General features: G+C 46.9%; 1 protein-coding gene across 3 annotated transcripts in view; it reads left to right on the top strand.

Moving 5' to 3' along the window:
- The first annotated feature begins 1010 nt into the window (after positions 1–1010).
- The window catches only part of ADGRD1 (adhesion G protein-coupled receptor D1), a 442408-nt gene continuing 418054 nt past the window's right edge, over positions 1011–25364 (top strand). For all 3 annotated transcript variants that reach the window (XM_060250081.1, XM_060250080.1, XM_060250079.1), the window contains exons 1-3: positions 1011–1097; positions 1205–1241; positions 21963–22046. In XM_060250081.1, the coding sequence (XP_060106064.1) occupies positions 1044–1097; positions 1205–1241; positions 21963–22046 (175 nt within the window). In that variant the 5' untranslated portion in view covers positions 1011–1043. The remainder of the gene's footprint in view (positions 1098–1204; positions 1242–21962; positions 22047–25364) is intronic.

Genomic DNA, 25364 nt, shown 5'->3' with positions numbered 1-25364 from the left:
ATCATCGCTACAACTTTCCTTAGGAGCTTGCTTGGGAATATTCCAGGCTACACCCTCCACCAGTCCTCTCGTTTTCCTTCGAATATAATACTAGCTGTGACTGACTCGCTCCAAAGCGGGTTTTCTCAGAAATGAGTCCTAGTAAGGATTTGCTTTCCAAGCATGTGGCTCATAGGGAGGGATTCTTTCCCCCCCAAAAAAACACAGTTGTACAAAAAAAGCCACGCATCCAACCTCAGTGAAAGTGCATGGAAGTTAAAACGGGCTGTTTGTGCTGGCTTTGTTCCTTAAACTCTGTTCATTCAACAGTGGTTGTTCTTTCTTTCTTTCTTTCTCCTGAACAATCCTACATTCCCTCAGTTCCCCCTTGTTTCTAACATGCTGGTGTTAGGACCCAGCAATAGAGGTGGTGGGAAACGTGATATAAATAGAGAACCCAAACGGGACAAAATTTGAGAAGAAAGCATGACATCATTTTGACTTTTCTCTCCACCCAAAGAAAAGTCAGATGGAGGTGTAAACTTGAGCCAGAGCAGGGAGGGCTCCACAGTACGATTCCAAAGGAGAGAATGGAAGCTGAATAGTCACTCGGACCAAGGAAATCAGAGGAACTCAAGAGTACAGAAAGCGGCTTCTTTATCACAACAGTCAGACTGGTAAAAAAAGATAAATCTGAAAAGGGAAGTTTGGCTGGAAGAAGTTTGTGAACACACTTTCCTTGATCAGGAATCTCTGACTGCAGCTCAGCGTACTTTCCAGGGAATGGTTCCGTTTGCATCCAATGTGTTTCTTCTTGTTTGGTTTATCGGAATGCTTTTGCTGATGACCAAACCGCTCTGCTTTTGAGGAAGAAGCCAACGTTCCTCGCTGGACACCGGAAAGGTTTTTCTCCTCCCGCAAACTGATGGCATGGACTTTATCTGGCCCTTTATTAGAACCCGCTTCTTGCAAAAGGATACAGACTGACAAGGGAGATTGAAAAATTCGCAATCAGAAACCTCTTTCGCTCCTTGGACGTACTTTTCGCCCCGAGAAAAGGGACCATGGAGAATTTGTCGCTGCTGTTGTGTTTGTTGTGTTTGTTGATTTTGTTTCAGGTAATGTTCTCAGCAAGCTGACTTTTGTCTCCCTGTCGCTTGGATTTTTAACATTTTATAATTTTGGCTTCACCACCAATTCATGATGTGTTCTTTTTAACATACAGGTGTATGGGAACCATACCTGGCTGCACAAACATCCAGGTAAGGAACCTTTGATTTCCTGCCCTCAAATTAAGAGAGACATTTGTGTTTTTGTGCCACCCTTCCTCCAGTACCTGGGCGACATATATAGTTGTTCCTTCCTCTGCATTATTCTCACACCAACCCTGTGAGGTAGGTTAGACAGAGATAAAGTGACTGGCTGGCCCAGGTGGGGACTTGAACCCCATTCTCCTCAGTTCTAGCCTAACAAGATCACAACCCAATGCTGACAACAACCTGCTAGTTGTCAAATGATTGTTTCTTTTCATGTATGCTTTTCACATATGCTTGTTTCAGGGGCAATTGAATAAAAATAGTAAACACAGAGAGCTGAGCCCACAGTTTTAAGAAACCCAAGGATTTTGTGGCAGTGATATAGCTGGAGAGCTAATGAACCGGTTTGAGTTGTGAGACTTGCAGTGTGTTGTGAGACGCAGTGTCACAGAGTTTGCCAAACAGCAAGTTTAAATTGCGTGCATGCCTCCAAAATCGCACGCTGCAGTTGCGAACTATCTTGGGTCGTACTTCTCTACCGATGCAGGTCTCCTGCCTCTGAAAAGCCGATGCACTGTGCCCAATGTAGTGGTAGATTGAGGTGGACCGTAGATGTTCTCTCATATCCTAGAATGGGTATGTATGGCCCAGATGTCTTTATTTACCAGGGACAATCACTGTTTTCCATTCCCCAATAAATCACTGTCTCTATTTTGTTGGTTGTTACAGTTCTGCTCGTGAGAATGGCTTGTGCCGTCATTTTTCAGGTCCCGTCTGACAGTCTCCTCAGGCTCTCTGGAAGTTAAATCTCAGAGTGGGCAAGCAGAGCCTCCTTGTCCTTCACCCTTATCCATGTAAATGCATGCGCACTCCATGCAGTGTTCAGCCTGCAATTTCACACCCTGCTGGTGCCAAACTTATATTTTGGTTGATAAAATACTATATTTTCTTAAGCACAAAGACTCCTCATCACCTTCTTAACTCTTCAGTCAATGGAAGATAGACTGTCACTAAGTAGAGCCTTCACCGAATATCAGATAGATGTTGGTGGTCTTTGGAACAAGAATGTTTCATCTTATCTGGGAGAACTGAGTTTGATTCCTCACTCTTCCACTTATAGCTGCTGGAATGGCCTTGGGTTAGCCATAGCTATCGTAGGAGTTGTCCTTGAAAGGGCAGTTGGCTGTAAGAGCCCTCTCAGCCCCACCTACCTCACAGGGTGTCTGTTGTGGGGAGAGAAGATATAGGAGATTGTAAGCCGCTCTGAGACTCTGATTCAGAGAGAAGGGTGGGGTGTTAATTTTAATTGCAAATGATGGTTTTAATTGTGTTGGTTTTATTTATGAATTATGTATTGATGTTTTATATTGTAAATTGTAATTTTATATGTTGTAAGCCTCTCTGAGCCTGCTTCGGCGGGGAGGGCGGGATATAAATAAAATGTATTATTATTATTATTATTAATCTGCAGTCTTCTTCTTCTTGCATGCCTGTTTTCCTTGACAGGTCCGCTGACAGGTACTCTGAAAAAACAAACAGACTCCAAATCGAAATAAAAATCCAGTGTCAAGTTAACCCCCGTTATCTGTGCAAACAGCAGCTGAATTTTGCAACTTTTACAAATGATACAAATAATTTGGGGTTGCTTATTTGTGCCTGCCTTACATAACTGATCAGGCTTTTCCTAACCCTCATGGAGAGGGTAAATGTGGCATTGTAGTTCTACCCCGTAAACTGTGGAATGCTTATTCAGGCACCCTCTGTAATTGCAAAAGCTGTTTCTCATGCCTTTTGGAACTGAGCTTCCTGGTCCTAAGGGCTAGAAACGTGCCTCCTTAAAATCCAGAGCAATGAAGTGGAAATCCTCAGCAATTCTGCACTCACCTTGTTATGGGAGTGGCATTTTCTAAAAAGACATATCCATTGATTTTGCTTCTTCTTCTCTTTCAACAGAAGAATTTCTCTTTTTATACTCTCTCTCTCTTTCACCTTAAGGAACACTTTTTATAACTTCATCCCTTGCAAGATTTTTTTTTTTTAAATGCTACATGCTGCAGAGTGCTCTTTGGACAGGAAGGTTTGGGAAGACACTGTCTTCCTCTGAGCATCTGCAGAACGAAATTCTGGAATTTTGTGGAGCTGCCCTTCCTGTCCTGTGTCTCTTCGAATTTCCATTTGGAATCGACAGAGGGGATTCAACACAGACTCCAAACTAGCTACGGTGACTTTAAGAAGTTTAATATGCGACATTGGGGCAGGACCCTTGTGGTGGTGGCACCATGGTTACCAAGCTTCCTTAAATAGCTTCAGAGGGTAGCTGTGTTGGTCTGCAGTAGAAGTACTAGAGTTGAGTTCAGTAGCGCCTTAGAGAACAACAGTTAGGCAGATCATGGGGACAGGAAAGGTTGCATCAGTGCTTAGTTATTGTGGCCCTTTCTTACACGCCCAGGGAAATGCTGATTGTCACTTTTGGGTCAGACAGCCATTTTTCTCCAGAGCAGATTGGCCAGGGATCCTGGAGGGTTTTGCCATCTTCTGGGCATGGAGCAGGGGTCACTGTGTGTGTGTGTGTGTGGGGGGGGGAGTATTTGTGAATTTCCTGCATTATGCAGGGGGTTGGACTAGATGACCCCTGAGGTCCCTTCCAACTCTATGATTCTAAGCTTTTGGGGGTATGAGCTTTCGAGAGTCAATGCTCCATAATACCCTGAAAAACCTATTGGTCTCTAAGGTGCCACTGGACTCAAAGCTTGAACTCTTACATATCATTATTCTATTAATTAAAGGAGCTATTTGTTCTACATTGATAAAGCTTTTGAACTTAAATTGTTGTTCAGTATTCCGATGTCAACAAGCTGTAGCTTATCCATAATGAGAAGAAGCCAAGAAGTCCTCGTGCTTCCCTTCCCTACCCCCCTTTCTTGGACTTGCAAAGATTCGAGGTGACCTCCTCTAGAAAAGGAAAGGTCCCCTGTGCAAGCACCAGTTGTTTCCGACTCTGGGTTGATGTTGCTCTCACGACGTTTTCACGGCAGACTTTTTATGGGGTGGTTTGCCATCGCCTTCCCCAGTCATATACACTTCCCCCCCAGCAAGCTGGGTACTCATTTTACCGACCTCGGAAGGATGGAAGGCTGAGTCAACCTTGAGCCAGCTACCTGAAAACCCAGCTTCTGCCGGGGATCGAACTCAGGTCAGGAGCAGAGCTTAGGACTGCAGTACTGCAGCTTTAACACTCTGCACCACGAGGCTCTTGACCTCCTCTAGACCCGTCTGTAATTTCTTGCGATGCACTGGAAGAGATTGTGCTTCGTTTCTTATCTTAAACAAGATATTAAATGCAATTCAGAATTTTAATTGGTAGGAAAGAAATCAGGCAATTATCCTTTTTGGTTGTTGTAACAAAGTGCAGGTTTTGGTGAGACATGTGAAGGGGAGCGAAGGAGGTTTGATCTCGTGATGAAAATGTGTGGTTCATTTAGGACATCTGAATACAAGGAATAACGCTCAGACTTGGCAAGAGGGTTACAGAAGTTTCCGGTGGTTAGTATTGACTTGGTAGTTATGTTTTTGAACCCTCACCTTGTTGGAATTCTGTACCTGTCCTGCATGTCTTTGCACTGATCTAAGTTCCAGTCATTATAGGGTTAAACTGTTTACCTGTTCTCTGTTGTCTGCCTGACCCAGGGAGAGGAACTTGACTGAATGCAAATGAAGAAAAAGTCCTCAAAAGGACTGCTTGTTTGTTTATGCTGTTGGTCAGTTAATCAGGTGACTTCCTTGGTCAAGGTAGAGAGAGGTCAAGGAGAAGAGTCTCCATTGGCACTGTGACTTTCTTAGTGATAAGATATAGCTGACAGTGTTTCTTATTTTCTTCCCAGTTCCCAATCCCTGTAGAAATAAACTTACATTTTGCTTTTTATACTAGGAAAAGGAAAGGTCCCCTGTGCAAGCACCAGTCGTTTCCGACTTTGGGGTGACGTTGCTTTCACAACGTTTTCATGGCAGATTTTTAACGGGGTGGTTTGCCATTGCCTTCCCCAGTCATCTACACTTTCCCCCCAGCGAGCTGGGTCCTCATTTGACCGACCTTGGAAGGATGGAAGGCTGAGTCAACCATGGGCCGGCTACCTGAACCAGCTTTCGCTGGGATAGAACTCAGGTCGTGAGCAGAGAGTTCAGATCGCAGTACTGCTGCTTTACCACTCTGCACCACGGGGCCGCTTTTTATACTAAAGAGCTCCCAAATCTAATTTGATCCAACGATCCATTGAACTCTTTGGGATATAGAAATTGACTTTCCAAACAAAATACACCTGACAAGGAAAGGCTGACTACATCTCATTCCCATTTAAAAAAAAGAAAAAAGAAGAATATGTGCATTCAGATATTCTCCTACTCAGCTAATATAGTTTTTGCTCTGTTGCTCATCCTGGGGGGGGGAGGGAGGGAAATCTGGGTTTCTTCGAACTTGTCCGACTCTGTTTATGCAAACAACATCTGCTTCCTGCGGCTGGGATGGATGCACTAAATTCCACATGTTTTATGGAACTGGGGATTTGAGGAGTCAGAAGACGGAGCGCTGAGCCATTTCCCGATACAAATCTTTTTTGAGTTCCCTCCTGAGCTTTGCTGCGCAATTTTTATGGCGGGCTGGATTTCTTTGGGACGTATTCTCCGGTAAATAAAAAAGGGTGAATCAATCAGCGGCCCAGCTGAGTGCTCAATCTTTCCTCTCTCTCTCAAGCATCGTAATGAATGAATGGAGGGTAGATCTTTGAAATTAGAGATAGACGTAAATATGTGGAGTAGTTGGTCTTTCTTGAGAAGAAATCAATGAAGAGAGTTGCGTCTCAGCCTTCTGAATGAGCCTTAAAATACACTCCATCTACAAAGCAGGGTTGCCGGCTCTGGGTTGGGTAATATCTGGTGATTTGGTGGGGTAGAGCCCAAGGAGGGAGGAAGAGGTTTATGGGAAAGGAGGGACTTCAATGGGTATAAGACCATGGAGCCTGCCCTCCAAAGCAGCTGTTCTCCAGTCGAACTGAGCTCTGTCACCTGCAGGGGTGGAATTCTAGCAGGGGCTCCTTTGCATATTAGGCCACACCTCCCTGATGTAGCCAATCCCCCAAACGCTTACAAAAAAAGAGCCTTGTAAGCTCTTGAAGGATTGGCTACATCAGGAGGTGTGGCCTAATATCCAAAGGGGCTCCTGCTAGAATTCTACCCCTGGTCACCTGGAGATCAGTTGTAATCCCAGGAGCTCTCCAGCCATCGCCTGACGGTTAGGACCCCTACCACAAAGTTTTCCTCGAATCCCATCCCTAGGTCTTTTCTGCCCTAGCTGCAATGTTGCACAGAGTAAGATTTTATGTCCATTCAGGGTTCCCAGTGACCAGTTGGTGACTGGAGATCTCCTGCTATTACAGTGTATCTCCAGAGGACCAAGATGAGATCCGTTAGAGAAACTGGCTGCTTTGGAAGGTAGGCTCAGTGGTCCTTCCCCTCCCCAAACTCCGCCCTCTCCAGGCTCCACCCCCCAAAATCTCCAGTGACTTCCTAACCCAGAGCTGTCAACTCATTCTAGGTCTACCTAGGTCCGTTTCGCTAGCTTCTCTCTGACATCTGTGTTGCGTTTAACTGGTCTTGTGACCTGAGCTCTTTCCGCTGGAGACTCTGAGGATTTCTGGGGACCTTCTGCATGCGATGCAGGTGCTCTGCACCCAGCCCTATAGCTGGGGGCCACAGGGGGTCACTGAGGAGGGGCCCATGGGGGTGAGTGCAGAAAGCTGGAGAGGCTGGGGGCCATCCCTCCCCCTCCTGTATAATTTAAACAGCCTGCCAATCAGCTGATTGGTGGGCCTTTAAATGGCATGGGAAGCACAGTGGTGCTATTTAAATAACACAGGAGGGGTGGCCATGGGAATGGGGTGAGGGGCCCCAAAACCCTGTCAGGGGGCCAGGTCCCGTGGGCTCCTGGTTAGCTACGTGGCTGTCCGCACCTCACCCGCACCCCGAGCCACTTTCCCAGCTGCTGAAAGTTTGCTCAGTGTGAGAGCAGCCATAATGTTTTAAGAGTGCCACAGATCAGATTCAATAATATTGTCGCTACACAGACCCCGGGAGAGTTAGTCAGCTCAGATCCAGAGAGGGGGAGTGCATGGAGATGAGGCACCCTAACCAAGGAAGTCTTCAGGCACCGTTCATACTCCTTGACCCTTGTAATGTTTCTGTACCTCCTTCCCGTTGGCAGATGAGAACAGGGAGATGTGTGAGACAGCAGTTCATGTTCGGAGAATCCCTGACTGCCGCGCATGGCTGCATTTTGCTGAAAGCTCTGCTCCACAGTCTCTAAGATCCATTCATCTTCCTGAAGCCTGTCCTCTGTTGATTTAAAGGATTAGACGCTGTTTGTCCTTTTGATTAAGCATATCCTAGAGACGTCTAATTGTCCCATAGCGGCTCAGTTTAGAATTAACGCAACACCAATGATCATAGAATAGAATCATAGAGTTGGAAGGGACCTCTAGGATCATCTAGTCCAACCCCCTGCACAATGCAGGAAACTCACAAACACCTCCCCCTAAATTCACAGGATCTTCATCGCTGTCAGATGGCCATCTAGCCTCTGTTTAAAAACCTCCAAGGAAGGAGAGCCCACCACCTCCCTAGAAAGCCTGTTCCACTGAGGAATCGCTCTGACGGTCAGGAAGTTCTTCCTAATGTTGAGCCGGAAACTCTTTAAATTTAATTTCAACCCATTGGTTCTGGTCCTACCTTCTGGGGCCACAGAAAACAATTCCACACCATCCTCTAGATGACAGCCCTTCAAGTACTTGAAGATGGTGACATATCACCTCTCAGCCGCCTCCTCTCCAGGCTAAACAGCTCCTTCAGCCTTTCCTCATAGGACTTGGTCTCCAGACCCCTCACCATCTTCGTCACCCTCCTCTGGACCCGTTCCAGCTTGTCTATATCCTTATCTATATCCTTAATGGTTTAATTAAGCTACGTTCAACGTGATTGTCTAAATGTGGGCCATTCTGCTCGCTGTGGCTAGTTAGCGTTTGTCAAACTGGGATTTGAAATCATGGTTTGAAGTTGGTCTGGTTAATCACAGTTAGCGTCAAAGATGGTCTTCACGTGACATCTGAATGCAGACATAGCGACTTCATCTGGGCTTGTTCCCTGCTGCAGTGCAGGCCCGGGGGGGCCCTGGGTTCGAATCCCCACTCATGCCATGAAAGCTCGCTGGATGATCTCAGCCTCACCTACCTCACAGGGTTGTTGTGAAGAGAAAAATGGAGGAGAGGAGAGGAGAACAATGTGAGCTGCTTTGGGTTCCCCATTGGGGAGAAAAGTGGAGTATAAGTGATTTAAATAAACAATATATATATATATATATATATATATATATATATATATATATATATATATATATATATATATATATATATATTTGGTAGAAAAAGCCCAGCAGGAACTCGCACATTTGCATATTAGGCCACACCCCCTGACACCAAGCCGGCCAGAAGTTCATTCCTGTGCATTCCTGCTCAAAAAAAGCCCTGATTTACAACATTTATTAACTGCCTTTCTTGCTTATGGACCTCAAGCTGACTTACATACCAGTCCAGACTGCAGGGGAATATATGAACATATGAAACATGAATCAGACTCTTGACCCATCAAGGTTAATATTGTCTGCTCTGACTGGCGTCTGTCCTTCACATCACCTTCTACATGATCCTTATAACTGGAAATGCCGGGGATTGAACCTGGGACCTTCTGCATGCCAAGCAGATGCTCTACCACCAGCGTTCGTTGAGGATTTGCATGCAGACTAAGCGCTAATTTCACGAACTAACTGATTTTCCTCAGTATGCCATATCTGTCATTTTCCCATTGGTAAAAGGATCATAAAGTCTAGGATATCTAGGGCTGTGAAGGGTGTGGGAATGTTTGCCCCTACCTTTCCCAACCTTAGGTATAGCCTGCCGTCGATGAAGGATCAGAGATAAATTCAGAAGTGCCTGACAAACCTCCTTGTGGTTTATTTCTGGTTTCCTTGCGGTTTATGGATTGTCTGGATAACGCTGTGCATTGCAGAGATCACTTGGGCTAGTTCCACACCTTCGCTACTTTGACAGTTTTACTGAGGCATATTTTACTGTTTTACTGAGGCATATTTTGAACATTGCCTTTTGTTAGAGGCAGAACTACTTGTTCTCTGGGATTTTAGTATAGTACGTTGGCTCAAATCCTGCCTGGTAAGTTGGTCTCAGAGGTTAATGTTGTGGGATTCCTGCTGTACCCCATGGCTGTTGACCTCTGTGTGTGTGGGGTGGAGGTGTTGCCCAGGACACCATCTTATCCCCCATGCTATTTAATACCTATATGAAGTCACTGGGAGATGCCATCGGGCAGTATGGGTTGCAGGGACACCTGTATGTAGATGATACCAAGGAGTACAGAATGCTGCAGCAAGACTACTAATTGAACCCAGATGTTGGGATCAGATGTCCCCAATACTACAGCAATTACACTGACTACTGTTCAGCTCTTGAGCCCAGTTAAAGGTGTTGGTTTTGTCCTTTAAAACTCTTCCAGTTTGCTGTAGTGGTTGTATGCGAACTCTTATCTGGGAGAACTGGCTTTGATCCCCCACTCCTCCACTTGCAGCTGCTGGAATGGCCTTGGGTCAGCCATAGTTCTCGTAGGAGTTCTCCTTGAAAGAGCAGGTTCTGTGAGAGCCCTCTCAGCCCCACCTACCTCACAGGGTGAGGAGGGGAAGGGAAGGCGATTTGAAGCTGCCCTGAGACTCCAAGTGAAGGGAAGGAAACAAATCCAATCTCCTCTTCTTTGAGAGCCAGTTAGGTGTAATGGTTAAGTGCGCGGACTCTTATCTGGGAGAACCGGGTTTGATTCCCCACTCCTCCACTTCAAATGGCCTTGGGTCAGCCATAGCTCTTGCAGAGTTGTCCTTGAAAGGGCAGCTGCTGTAAGAGCTCTCTCAGCCCCACCCACCTCGCATGGTGTCTGTTGTGGGCGGGGGGGGGGAAGGTAAAGGAGGTTGTGATCACTCTGAGACTGAGATTCAGAGTATAGGGCGGGGATATAAATCCAATATCTTCAATAACGTCTCCTTCGTCTGCATGGCTTGGGACCAGGGCATCTGAAAGACGATCTCCTTTACATTCCTGCCAAGGAATTAAGATAGTGGGGAGATGTCCTCCTGGCTGTCCCAGGGGGTGTACAAGCAAAGGACTTTTCCATGGCAGCCCCACAATTATGGAACAATTTCCCCAGGGAGATGTGCCCAGCCCCCTCAGTTGAGGCAGCTGAAACAGGGTTCCCAATCCCCAGGTGGGGGCAGGGGATCCCCCAGTTTGGAGGCCCTCCCCCCACTTCAGGGTCATCAGAAAGTGGGGGGTGGGGAAAGAGGGAAATGGCTGCTGTGCACTCCATTATTTCCTATGGAGAGCAATTCCCATGGTAATGGAGAATTAATCTGTGGTTATCTGGGGCTCTCGGGGGGCTGTTGTTTGAGGTAGAGGCACCAGATTTGCAGTGTTGCATCCAATGCCTCTCCTCAAAATACCCTCCAAGTTTCAAAAGGATTGGACCAGGGGGTCCCATTCTATGAGCCCCAGAAGAAGGTGCCCCTATCCTTCATTATTTCCAATGGAAGGAAGGCATTTAAAAGTTGTGCGGTCCCTTTAAATGTGATGGCCAGAATGCCCTTTGGAGTTCAGTCATGCTTGTCACACCCTTGCTCTTGGCTCCACCCCCAAAGTCCCCAGATATTTCTTAAATTGATCTTGGCAACCCTAACGGGTTGCCTACTTACGGAGCTCACATAGGGGTTTCCAGGCCTCATTTTGGGCAGGAGCTCACAGAAGCGGAGCTCCAGAATCTCTGAATTTTATCGTGCTCTTTCTTCCCCCCCCCCCCGCACCAAATACTTGCTTCTGGGCTCCATTGTTCAACCCCCCCGTAAGAATTTTGCTGAACTCCAATGTCTGACAAAGTTTCTAATACTTTTTCCCACCAAAAAATGGGAAAAGAACTGAAACATAAGAGAAGCCATGTTGGATCAGGCCAATGGCCCATCCAGTCCAACACTCTGTGTCACACAATGGCCAAAAAACCCAAGTGCCATCAAGAGGTTCACCAGTGGGGCAAGAAGCCCTTCCACTGTGACCCCCCCAAGCACAAGAATACAGAGCATCACTTGCCCCAGACAGTTCCAAAAATAAGCTGCGGCTAATAGCCACTGATGGACTTCTGCTCCATGTGTTTATTCAATCCCCTCTTGAAGCTGGCTGTGCTTGTAGCCGCCACCACCTCTTGTGGCAGTGAATTGAACACATCAAGCAGACAGATGGAAATCTTCCTCATGCCACTGTGGCCGTGCAGGAGAAAGTAATTTAAAAAGTATGATGGGAGTAAGGTTTTATGAGGACAGTTATAATTCAAGGAACGCTTTATGGTGGCTGCTGAGCTGATGTAATTTAGTGCCCCTTCCAGTGATGTCAGGGGTGTGTGGCATATGCAAATGAGTTATGCTAGTGAGCTCTGGCACCTCTTTTTCTACGAAACGACCCTTGGGGGTTTCAAGGCAAGAGACGTTCAGAGGTGGTTTGCCACTGCCTGCCTTTGCTTCCCAGCCCTTCCTTGGAGGTCTCCCATCCCAGTATTAACCGGGGCTGACCTTGCTTAGCTTCCAAGATCTGACTAGATCAGGCTTGCTTGAGCCATCCAGGTTGGGGCGTTTTGATTGGTTTAGCTTTTATTATCAGCGATCCTAATTGGAGTTTTCAACCTGTGACTCTAACAGGTTTTGTAACGGTTGTTTTTAATGTGTTTTTTTTTTACAGTGTTTTATTTATCTCGTAAGTGGCCTTGAGTTATGCAAGGGAGAAAGGCTTCTAATAAATGTTTTATATAAATGCAATGCATAAATATGGAGGCAGAGTTTCTAGCTGAATGTTTGATTTTGTCACTTTGATTTTTAACTTGCTTTTACGCGCTCAAATAGCCATTTAGGAACGGCATGACTGGCGTGTTTATGTTGCAGAGCAAAGACGCGTTCAGTGAAAGCAGTCGATTCTTGCTGTCTAAGGGCCAAATCGCTCTTTAGGATTGTTGATGCTTTCTGTCTGGGCTCCTCTGATCTGACTTTGATTCAGACAGTCACATGCCTGCTGTGGGGCCTTGAGGGGGTTTGGGACAGTGGATACGTGGGGAAAAGGGGCTTCAGCCCCCCTGTGCCATTTTTCCAACCTTAAATGGCTGCAGGATGCTCTGTGCCCCCTTGCGGGGGGGGGGGGGGCTACATTTGTACCCCATCAGTACACAGGCAGCTGTAAGGTTACCAGCCTCTAGGTAGGCCAGTGTGGTGTAGTGGTTAAGTGCGCGGACTCTTATCTGGGGGAACCGGGTTTGATTCCCCACTCCTCCACTTACAGCTACTGGAATGGCCTTGGGTCAGTCATAAATCTGTCAGAGCTGCTCTCTCAAGAGCAGTTCTCTGAGAGCTCTCTGAGCCCCACCTATCTCACAGGTGTCCATTGTGGGGGAGGAAGGTAAAGGAGATTGTAGGCTGCTCTGAGACTCTTAGATTCAGAGTGAAGGGCAGGGTATAAATCCAAAATCATCATCATCATAATCATCATCATCATCTTCATCATCATCTTCTTCTTTTCTTTATCATCATCATCTCCTCCTCCTCTTTCTCATTCTTCTCCTTCTTCCTCCTTTTACAACTGATCTCCAGACTACAGAGGTCAGTTCCCCTGAAGAAAATAGCTGCTTTGGAAAGTGGGCTCTATTAGCCTACCCCGCTGAGGTCCCTCCCTTCTCCAAACCCTGTCCTCTCCGGGCCGCACCCCCAAATCTCCATGAATTTCACAACTTGGAGCTGGCAACCCCAGGCAGCTCCCCCAGTCATAGGCAGGGTTGCCAGCTCTGTGTTGGTAAATTCCTGGGGTTTTTCTTTTTTGGGGTGTGTGTGCCTGGAGAGGGTGGTATTTGGGGAGTGGAGGGACCCCTTGGCATAGTACAATGCCATAAAGTCCACCCTCCAAAGCAGCCATTTTCTCCAGGGGAACTGATCTCTGTAATCTGGAGATCAGTTGTAAAAGTAGGACATCTCCAGGTGTACGTGTTTATTAATCAGGCGTGTGTGTGTTTATTAATCAGAGAGCCAGTTTGGTGTAGTGGTTAAGTGTGCGGACTCTTATCTGGGAGAACCGGGTTTGATTCCCCACTCCTCCACTTGCACCTGCTGCATGGCCTTGGGTTAGCCACAGCTCTTGCAGAGGTTGTCCTTGAAAGGGCAGCTGCTGTGAGAGCCCTCTCAGCCCCACCCACCTCACAGGGTGTCTGTTGTGGGGGAGGAAGATAAAGGAGATTGTGAGCCGCTCTGAGACTCTGAGATTTGGAGTGGAGGGCAAGATATAAATCCACTCTCTTCATCTTCTTCATCGGTGCACTGGTAATTCCAATGAAACGCAAAGGCCCTGTGTTCCAAGGGAGCTAGCCAGGCTAACTCAATTACTGCCAAAGATTTTTTTCCCTTTTATACAGTAAATCTTCCTTGTTTCACTTGAGTTAATAATTCAGTTATCCAGGTATCTTTATAGGATGGCTTCTAAGCCCTGAATACAAATGTCTTACCCAAGCCGTCTTATTCTCAGCTCAGCGGCAAATACTTGACGTCTTGCCCAGATGTCAATCAATCCACTGCACCTTTACGGTCCCTATATTGGCCAGCAGTAGATGTTTCAGAACATTTCATCATGCCCTCACCTGGTTAGCTCAGGCTAGCCCAATCTCATCAGTACTTGGATGGGAGACCTCCTTGGAATACCAGGGCTGGGATGCAGGGGCGGGCAATAGTAAGTCACTTCTCTGATTGTCCAAGCTCCTCTATGGGTTGCCAGAAGTCAACTATGACTTCCAGGCATGCGTGTGCACACACGCATACAAATTCACAAAAAAGAGAACAGTTCATCATATAAAAAGTACTTTCTATCACACTTTGGTATGACCAAAAAGAGAGGACCTGGGGATCCCGCAGACTTACACCTTTTCTCTGGACCACAGAGATCAGTTCCGCTGAAGAAAATGGATGCTAGAAGGGTTGTATGCCTCTATGGCATTGTACCCTCTCAGGTCCCTGTCTTCCCCAGGATCAATCACTAAGTCTACAGGAGTTTCCAAACCTGGATCTGGCAACCCTAGCCCCGAATCCCTTACCAGCAGCCACAGGGGAGCCGGCAACCCTACCAAGAAATGGTACCCAGGGTGTGGCTACGCAGATGGGGAGGTGGTGCTTAAGTCTTGACTCCCACCATATTCTGTGGGATAAAGGAAGTTTGCTGCAGATAAGAAGAATTGCAGATTTATACCCTGCCCTTCTCTCTGAATCAGAGACTCAGAGCGACTTACAATCTCCCATACCTTCTCCCCCCACGATAGACACCCTGTGAGGTGGGTGGGGCTGAGAGGACTCTCACAGCAGAGCCAGTTTGGTGTAGTGGTTAAGTGTGTGGACTCTTATCTGGGAGAACCGGGTTGGATTCCCCACTCCTCCACTTGCACCTGCTGGAGTGGCCTTGGGTTAGCCATAGCCCTGGCAGAGGTTGTCCTTGAAAGGGCAGCTGCTGTAAGAGCTCTCTTAGCCCCACCCACCTCACAGGGTGTCTGTTGTGGGGGAGGAAGGTAAAGGAGATTGTGAGCCGCTCTGTGACTCTTTGGAGTGGAGGGCGGGATATAAATCCAATATCTTCTTCTTCTTCACAGCAGCTGCCCTTTCAAGGACAACCTCTGCCAGAGCTATGGCTGACCCAAGGCCATTCCAGCAGGTGCAAGTGGAGGAGTGGGGAATCAAACCCGGGTCTCCCAGATAAGAGTCTGCACACTTAACCACTATACCAAACTGGCTCTCTAAGAAGGTTTAAAACCCACACCAAACACTAGGGTTAGCAGGGTTTTTTTTTTTTTTGGTATCTGCAATCATTCTTTGTGTATAAGTATAGCATACCAACAGAAAACAAAATATAAATATATATACAAAATACAAACAAAACAAAACATACATACATTCACTCACACATACATAATTGGCAGCTGAATTAAAAAATAAGTACTCTGTCCATATATTAATTACATCAAATTAATAATGTCATAATATCTACCAGGTATACATGTACGCATCTGATCTACAGGACCAAAAGAAAATTTAAGAAATGGAAGCCACTTGTACATCAGAGATTCGTTACTTTCTGAATTGTTTATATTGCATAAACTATCTGCTATCTTGTCCATAGCATAGACCTCCCAGATTTTAGCATACCAGGTTTTAACTGGAGGAATATTGGGAGATTTCCAAAACTGGGCTAACACCATTTTAGCAGCAGCTAGTAAAAGGGATATCAGGGATTTATTGAGAGAAGTAATAGAAAAATCTTTCCAACAGTCAAGCAAAATGAGTTCCAATCTTAAGGGTAAACTATAGCCTGTGATATCCTTGATTTTCGCCACAATTACTGCCCAAAACGACTGCACCCTCGGGCAAGACCACCAGCAGTGTATAAATGTGCCCACCTCTCCACAATTTTTCCAACATTTGGAGGATTGATTTATCGCCATATGGCTTAATCTCTGAGGTGTTAAATACCATCGAAACAAAATTTTTTGAGTTTGTAATTGTATATTCAATGATTTTGAAACAAACGAAGGAGATGACCAGATTTGTTGCCAAACATCCTCCGGTTAGCAGGGTTAGGAGAGAGATTAAGCCACACGTGCGCACACACACACACTCCAGTCCTTGTGTATAATTTATTGCTTTTTTTACCATGGGAATAAATATCAACCACTGACGCTGTCTTTTTATCTCAGTTAAAAATGAGCTAATACCAGCAAAACATAAAACCATTGAAAATTTGATAATACAAATAACAGGGAGTTAAAAGCACACTAAGAAATAAACCGTATGGTGAAAAAAGTGGTGGGATACATTTTTTTAAAATGTATACTAAAATATTAAATAGCTATGGCAGGGTGGCAAATAAATTATTAAACCCCTCTCTGCTTTACTAACCAGATTAAATAGATGATTAACAGAAGCAGTGGAGGCAATGCAAAATACATGGAAGAAGCTGTTCACCAGACGACTAAAGAAATCTTTAACAGGCTCCGAAAAGCCGTTCAGCGGTGGGCTAAAGAGGAGGGCATTTTATTAACTGGGTGCCACTAGGGAAAAGGCTCTGTCCTTAGTAGCCATTCCACACAGATTGTAACAATTGTGCAGCTAAGTGTATTCTGGTCTGCCAGTTTCTTATCTGCAGCTACCTGTCTGTCTGTCTCTCTTAGGGATTCCAGGCCCCTTGATATATCAGGAGGCCTCCTAGCAGTCCCCTCTGATGCCTGCTGGTGCCTTGGATGGAGGAACTGGGGAATAGGAGGGGTCTAGTGTGCCAGCAGCGTGCCAGCATACCAATGGCTAGGGTTGCCAATGCCCAGGTGGGGGCAGGGGATCCCCCGGTTTGGAGACCCTCCCTCCGCTTCAGGGTCATCAGAAAGCGGGGGGAGGGGAGGGAAATGTCTTCTGGGAACTCTATTATTCCCTAGGGAGATTTATTCCCATAGAAAATCATGGAGAACTGATCTGCAGGTATCTGGGGCTCTGGGGGGGCTGTTTTTTGAGGTAGAGGCACCATATTTTCAGTACAGCATCTAGTGCCTCTCCTCAAAATACCCCCCAGGTTTCAAAAAGATTGGACCAGGTGGTCCAATTCTATGAGCCCGAAAAGGAGGTGTCCCTATCCTTCATTATTTCCTGTGGAAGGAAGGCATTGAAATGGTGTGCCGTCCCTTTAAATGTGATGGCCAGAACTCCCTTTGGAGTTCAATTATGCTTGTCACAGCCTTGATCTTGGCTCCACCCCAATGTCTCCTGGCTCCACCCCCAGATATTTCTTGAATTGGACTTGGCAACCCTACCAATGGCACTTTAATTTTGAACAGGAAGTGACAAGAGACAGTATAGCATTCCACGAATGCATTCTTTTCTAGAGCATCCCCAGCAGCAACTCATTTGCATATTAATAATAATAATAATATTTTATTTATATCCCGCCCTGCCCCCGCAGCAGGCTCAGGGCGGCTCACAAAATATGGCATAATTTTACCATATGGCATAAGGTTACAATAATAAAACATTATATCATGCAATATACAATTCACAGTATTTGCTATTACATTAAAAAACGTTATAATTAAAACCATCAATTAATTAAATTCTAACATTTTCAGGTGCTATATTCTAGATGTCCTCCTCTTGTACTTTATGATGACCGTACATAATAGGCTAGGATCCACATTAAGAGAAGGCCAGCTGAAAGAGAGTGGTCTTGCAGGCCCTACGGAATTAAACAAGACTCCGCAGGGCCCTCACCTCATCTGGTCATTGGTTCCACCAGTGTGGAACTGCGATCGAAAAGGCCCTTTCTCTCGTCTTAAATTTGGCTTCCTTCGGTCTGGGGATTGTCAAAAGATTTTGTGCACCTGATCTCAGTTCTCTCTGGGGCACATATGGGAAGAGACGGTCCCTAAGGTAGGCAGGTCCTCGGCTGTATAGGGCTTTAAAGGTAATAACCAGCACTTTGTAACAAATCCGGTATACAATTGGCAGCCAGTGCAGTTCGCGCAGCCTCGGCTGTATGTGCTCCCACTTCGGGAGCCCTAGTAACAGCCTGGCCGCTGCATTCTGCACTAGCTGCAGTTTCCGGGTTCGGCACAAGGGCAGCCCCATGTAGAGGGCATTACAGTAGTCTAACCTCGAGGTGGCTGTTGCATGGAACACTGTTGCCAAGTCGTCACGCTCGAGGAAGACCATACCCCCTGACAGCACCATAGATTCACACCGTGAGAGCTCATTTGCATATTAGGCCACACCCCCTGACACCAAGCCAGCCAGAACTGCATTCCTGCTAAAAAACAAAAGCCTTGCCAGCAACACTGATGTCACTTCCAGGTGCACAGGGAGTGATTGCATTGTACCCTGTTGAGGTCTCTCTCCTCTCCAAACCCCACCCTCCCCAGGCTCCGCCTCCCTTGAATCCTCAAATATTTCCAACCCAAAGCCGTCAACCCAGCTGTCCGTTCTTAACTAGAACAGTCAGGCCAACGGCTACGATGCATTTTTTTAAAAACCGGAATTGTAATACCTGCTCTCGCTGTACGATGAAGCTGTCTGACTGGCCCTGCTAGTCTCTCTCGTAGGCGACAATTTCCTGCAGTACAGCTTCTGTAGGCCGTTCAGGCATTGTAAAATGTCTGAGGGAGGGGGAACGCCTCGGGATAGAAAGGTAACAAGTTAAAAAGCGCTGGGAAGGTGTCTGCTACATCTTCCCCCAAAGGCATAACATAGAAGCAGATTATGGACAGTGGCTGAGTTGGGAGGAGCTTTGAAAAGCTGGAGCCCATGGCTGAGCAGCAGCTCTGGGGGGGATGCTGCTCCATCTCTAGGCTGAGTTGGAAATTTTCGTCTCCATGTAGACATCCCTCGGATCCGGCAGATAAACGAGTCCCTAGGAGGTAGGAACCTTCAGACGGCTCTTGTCAGCCTGCCCACCTGGAGCTCAGCATGTGTGGCCATCTGCAGCTGAAGAAGGCGCTGGGGGAAAGGAAATGTTCCCATTTCGCTGTAGGGCTTATTTATGCATCAGCAGGAAGCTGAAAGCAAAGGAAACCCAAAAAGCCCAGATGTGCTACATGGTTGCAGACCGCTGAAATTTTCGTTTTTTGTTTTTCCAGCTGCTGCTTTGCATATCACACAGAGGGGAATATGCATTGGCCTCCCTGTGAGTGGCGGTTTGTGGGGGCCTAGGAACAGGCCCGGCGCTGGGGGTTCTGCTGCCCTGGGGACGTGTCACGATGACATCACCTGAAAGTTACACCCCCCCTGGCCAGCCCTCTGCCTGCTTCACAGGAAGCTGAGCAGGGGCTGCCTGCCTTGTTCTTCCTTCGCTCGAATTGAGCGAAGGAAGGATGCTACACCGCGCCCCCCCCCCCAGCCCTCTCCCGCTTTGGAGGCAGCTGGGCATGGGCAGCTTCATTCTTCCTTCGCTCCGATTGGAGCAAAGGAAGGACAAGGGAGAGTCAGGGTCAGTGTGAGTGGAGACGGGGAGCGACCCCTGTGGCCACCGCCTACCTTGCCAACTCCCACATGCCGGCCCTGCCTAAGAAACCAAATGCCGGGTGAAGCTATGAAGGCAAGGGGGCAGGGTCATGCAAATCACAGCATATTTGAGGTGGGATGGATTCTGCTACGTCGGAACAGGCTGCCGGGGACAAGTTGGGGGATGTGTCATCTCTGCTACTCCTGTGAAACCAGGGAAATGAAGAGGGCAGATTTCCCTGACTTTGCTTTTCCACTTTACACACACGCACTGAATAATGTACTTTCAATCCACTTTCAACGCACTTTGCAACCGGATTTTCCTGTGACCATTTCCGCAATATGGTTTTCAGGGGTCATTTTGTCGAAAAAGAGGTGCCGGAGCTCATTAGCACAACTTATTTGCATAACTCATTTGCATATGCCGCACACCCCTGGCATCACCATAAGGTGTACTAAATTGTATCAGCTCAGCAGCTACCTTAAAATGCTTCTTGAATTATAATTGTTGTAAGACAACCTTACTGTCCCCATACTTTTAAAATTACTTTATCCTATGTGGCGTGATAAAGATTTCCATCTGTGTGCTTTATTTGTTTTGGTTGTTTTCCCAATTTTGGGGTGGGGAAAAATATTAGAAAGTTTGTCAAATCTTAGCGTTCAAAATTCTCACAGGGATTTGAACAGTGGAGTCCAGAAGCAAGTATTTGGTGCGGGGGGAAGCACACAATAAAATTTAGAGGTTCTGGAGCTCTACGCCTATGAGTTCCTGCCCAAAATTAGACCTGACGGTTTTACTTTTTGTCTTTTATTGGCAAGTTGAATTCCTATCCGATGCTTTGACTTTGCAGTACTCCTCTAGCAATAGGACTTTTACTTTGTAGTTTTTATTTTTGCTCCAGGACTGGACCCATCCCATGCATCTACTTTGAAAGGGGGTTGTGCCGCCTCCCATCATGCACTTCTTCATTACCAGAGCCTTGCACATGCACAGTAACATTACATTGTTAAAAAAAAGGCTTGCGGATGTTTTGGGAAACATCTTTTTCATCCCAGGAAGCAATCTGCGGAGTACTTGGAGAGGGGGCATCAATATGATGCCAAGAGGGGGTGGGGGATTGATTTGCTGTCTCATTCAAACTGCCTAGATAATGATAACAGGGAAATAGCACTGTGCATCTTATGCTTCGTATTTGTTTTGTTCCCGCATATATTTTGTGTCTGCTTTGTTCTTGCGTATTTGTATTGGGGCCTTTCTGATTATAAATAAGTAAAATAATTTTTAAAAAGGGGGAAAAGGCTTGCTTGGGAATGGGGGAGGGCTCTCTAGTGAGCTGTGCCGTTTGAATGTCCATTTAAAGGTCCACTAAAACTCTGAAACTGCGGCTTGGCTCCATTTTTGACCCATGAACTTGCTTTACTTGTGTTCTGTGTTTCTTTCCTGTTAATCCTTGCCCCGCAAGGGATTTGGCAGAATTAGGATTGCTGACACTTTAGAGCAAGGGTGTCAAACATGCAGTTCAGGGGCTGAATCAGACCCCCGGAGGGCTCCTATGAGTCTCCCGAGCAAATGGCTGTCATCTGCTTCCTTCTCCCTATATCTTGCTTACTTCTGCATAACAGCTAGCTTTGTAAGACTTGCTCAGTTGCACAAGAGCTACAGAGCAAACTCTCTATTTTCTCTATTGGCTGAGGCTCCTCCCTTGGGGAGGAAGGGGGGGAGGAATAGCTTGCTTTGCCAGGCTCTCAATGGCACAGCAGAACTACTGAGCCAAGCCTCTCTTCCTTTGATTGGCTGAGGCTCCTCCCCCACCCTGCCAGTCCCTGGGGAAGGAAGGAAAGAGCCAGAGCTTCCTTTGCCCAGTTTCCTGGATCCCATGGGAGAAATACAAATAAAGCAGCTTTAAGACCAACGAGTGCTAACATTATAAGCATGTTTTAAATTTTTTAAAAATATATATTTGTGTTTGTGTTCTTTATAAAATTTAGATCTCTGCTACCTAATCTTAAATAGGTACACACACGGCCCAGCCCGACATAGCCCGGCCCAACAAGGTATCTTTTATATCAGATCCGGCCCTCATGACAAATGAGTTTGACACCTCTGCTTTAGAGGGTGTGCAGTCTCCAGGTTTCCCTGGTAAACACAATGCAGTATGTGATCGATCTTGTGGCCTGTTTTTTGGCCAGCTTGCCAGAACATTCCCAAAACGGGTGTTATGAGCAGTTACAACTGCATGTTCCCCACACTTCCTTGGAAATGAGGTTTGAAGAAGAAGAATTGCAGATTTATACCCTGCCTTTCTCTCTGAATCAGAGGCTCAGAGCGGCTTACAATCTCCTCTATCTTCTCCCCCCACAACAGACACCCTGTGAGGTGGGTGGGGCTGAGAGGGCTCTCACGGCAGCTGCCCACTGCGTTGCTGAGAAAGTCATGGCCATTTGCACTCTCTGGTCTGTTCCCCCCGAATGTCACCTTTGTCCTTCGGCTCCGACAACCATAATGTTTGGTCTTCATGTGTTTGTTCCGACAGGGTTCGATGTCCTGGCTCAAGCTTCACACTACTGGCCTCTGGGGACCGTGGAAGGGATCCATGAGTTGCGGGACACAAATGGAGGTAGATCCAAGGATCCGTGACCCCGGGAGTCATTCACGACCTTTGTGAAAGGCAGAACGTAAAGAAAGCGGAGCGGAGAAACGAAAGCTGTCTGGGGCCTCTTTCAAGCAGTGCCAGATCTCATCCTGCGCCTCTTTAGGCAGCGGCAAATACTTGGGAACCCAAATGTTTTGCTTTTCTTCCTTTTTTTTGTGTGTGTTTCAAAGCCGCTTGCCTCAGCCCTCTTTAACCATTTAGGGGTGACCCATACAGAGCTGGAGAGGAACATCAAGTTCCAAAATGTCAGCGGCAAATCAGGACATCCTCCATGACTTTGTATGTACAGCAGGTCTCAGATTCAGCAGGAGCTCACAGGAGCCCAGCTCCTGGACCTTTCTAAGGTTCCCCCTCTTCCTCCTTCCACCTACCTTGTCCATTGAATAGTGGGTGCAGCTGCATAACAACCCCTGGATTAGGAGAGCGGGCAGCCAGCCAGCCACCAGGAACTTTGCCACACCCCCAGCAGCCCTCATTATCCCCCGGAGAAGCCCGCACCACCCTTTCTCCACTTATGTGATTTTGGGCAGGGGTGGCTTGCTGTTTGGTGTAGTGGTTAAATGCGCGGACTCTTATCTGGAAGAACCGGGTTTGATTCCCCGCTCCTCCACATGCACCTGCTGGAATGGTCTTGAGTTAACCATTAACCATTAAGCCACCTTCAAGAGGGGTTTAGATAAAAATATGGAGCACAGGTCCATCAGTGGCTATTAGCCACAGTGTGTGTGTATATATAAATTTTTTTGCCACTGTGTGACACACAGTGTTGGACTGGATGGGCCGTTGGCCTGATCCAACATGGCTTCTCTTATGTTCTTATTAGCTCTGGCAGAGGTTGTCCTTGAAAGGGTAGCTGCTGTGAGAGCCCTCTCAGCCCCACCCACCTCACAGGGTGTCTGTTGTGGGGAGGGGAGAAGATATAGGAGACTATAAGCCGCTCTGAGTCTCTGATTCAGAGAGAAGGGCGGGGTATAAATCTGCAGTTCTTCTTCTTCTGGCCTTTTGACTGAGGGGGGGAGGCCTATGAGAGCCCCAGGCAAGCCCCAGGCTTCGCTCACTCAGGGCTCTCCTTTCTTGCATCGGGTTGCTTTTGGCTGGGGGGGGCATATGCTAATGAGTTATGCTCAGGGGTCGTTTTGTAAAAAAACAGGTGGTGGAACTCATCCAGGGATTGTTATGCAGCTGCACCTACTGTTCAATGGACAAGGTGGGAAGAAGGAAATGGGAACTGTCAGAAAGGTTCAGGAGCTGTGCTCCGGTGAGCTCCTGCTGAATCCGAGGCCTGGTTATGCTAATGAGCTCTGCCACTTATTTCTCTATAAAACATTCTGATGTACAGTGAATCATACGATGGGTTGAATTCCTAAAAATCGATTACAGTGCTGGGGCGGGGAGCGGGGGGGGGGCAGGGGGACCAAGCGGCTTCTCTTTCCAGGAGGAGTCAGCAGGGAGATGCAAATTATCCCTGGATTCTGCAGCAAGGAGTGTGCATGTGTGAACTGGGCCAGAGAGTCGTTTTGATTGGGTAAAGTCAGGATGTTAGCATCCCTAGAGGGTTGATGCCCTAGGTGCCAAACTCCCTCTCTGATTGGGTAAGGTCAGGCTGTTAGCATCCCTAGAGGGTTGATGCCCCAGGTGCCAAACTCCCTCTCTGATTATGCCTCTCTTCTATTCATTGCTGGTGGCTTTGGGCGCTGTTTTGGAGCTATGTATGTTGGAACACACGAACACGCCTGTTTCCCTTCCCTTTGTCATGATTCCATCCAGTTGTTTTCCATTCCATGCTCCTTCTCGGAAATCCTCAAAGCTTCACCAGCTTGCCTATCACGTTTGATCCATTTTACTCGTCGAAATCATTGTATGGCTGCAGTCCAGTTCCGTATCTCTCAACGGTTCACGTCAGCGGATGCCCGTGTCACCCTGCTAAATTTGTGGAGATCTGTACATTCGTAGGGGTTTGGAGGCCTTCTGCAGACGTTGCCTTTCTCATGACGGGAACACAGCAGAACAGCAAGCCTGGTTTTAATTAGAGAATTAAAGGAAGGATGTTAAATTAAAAACTAAAGGGAAGAAATACAGCTGGCTGTCAATGCCGATGGACCATGAAACACATAGCACTGAACACTACCATGACCACATATCAGATGCTGGGGACAATAATGACGGGGTTATGGTCATATATGTTGCTTGTGGGTGCCTTGGAGGCATCTGGCCAGCAATGTTTCCTCTAAGCTGTAGAGTCTTCTGAGCAAAAATTCTACTTTGTGAGCTACTGTCTTTAAAGTTGTGAGTGGCTGGATAAATTATTGTGCTCTGGGGTCATTCTTCCTGAGCTAAGACAAAAATGTGTGAGCTGGCCTGGAGGCTAAAAAACTGTGAGCTAGCTCACACTATCTCAGCTTAGAGGGAACACTGCTGGCCAGTCACTTTTGCAAACAGGATACTGGGCTAAACAAGCCTGTGATCCATTCCAGCAAGGGAATTTTTATATCCCTGTAGCTATTTTTAGAAAGAGTGAGAAAGAAGAATGTTTCAGCTGTACTTGCGGTGAACTTTAAAACATATATATTTTTACAATCACTGGAATAAGTCCAGTTCTGCAAAGTTAGATCCGATATCTCCCCTTCTATTCAAAGTTCCTCAGACAGAGGATGTCTTCTTCCAGTGGAAATAGTGGCAGAAGATAGCCGTGTTGGCCAGCAGTAGAACTCCTAGATTCCTGTCTGGTAGCACCTTAAGGACCAACAAGATTTTCAGGGCCTGAGCTTTCGAGAGTCCAAGCTCCCTTCACCATCGTTTTGATTCTTGAAAACTCATGCCCTGAAAATCTTGTCCATCTCTAAGGTGGTGCTGGATTCGAATTTAGCTGTTCCTCCGATGGAAGCATAGACAGCTTCAAGAGGGGATTGGATCAACATATGAAGCAGAGGTCCATCAGTGGCTATTAGCCACAGCGTATTGGTGGAACTCTCTATCTGGGGCAGCGATGCTCTGTATTCTTGGTGCTTGGGGGAGCACAGTGGGAGGGCTTCTAGCCTCACTGCTGGACCTCCTTATGGCACTTGGTTTTTATGGCCATTGTGTGACACAGAGTGTTGGACTGGATGGGCCATTGGCCTGATCCAACATGGCTTCTCTTATGAGACACAGAGTGTTGGACTGGATGGGCCATTGGCCTGATCCAACATGGCTTCTCTTATGAGACACAGAGTGTTGGACTGGATGGGCCATTGGCCTGATCCAACATGGCTTCTCTTATGTTCTTATGTGACACAGAGTGTT

The sequence above is a fragment of the Heteronotia binoei genome, chromosome 11, assembly GCF_032191835.1.
Source record: "Heteronotia binoei isolate CCM8104 ecotype False Entrance Well chromosome 11, APGP_CSIRO_Hbin_v1, whole genome shotgun sequence".
NCBI lineage: Eukaryota > Metazoa > Chordata > Lepidosauria > Squamata > Gekkonidae > Heteronotia > Heteronotia binoei.
This window is presented reverse-complemented; position numbering and strand designations above follow the sequence as displayed.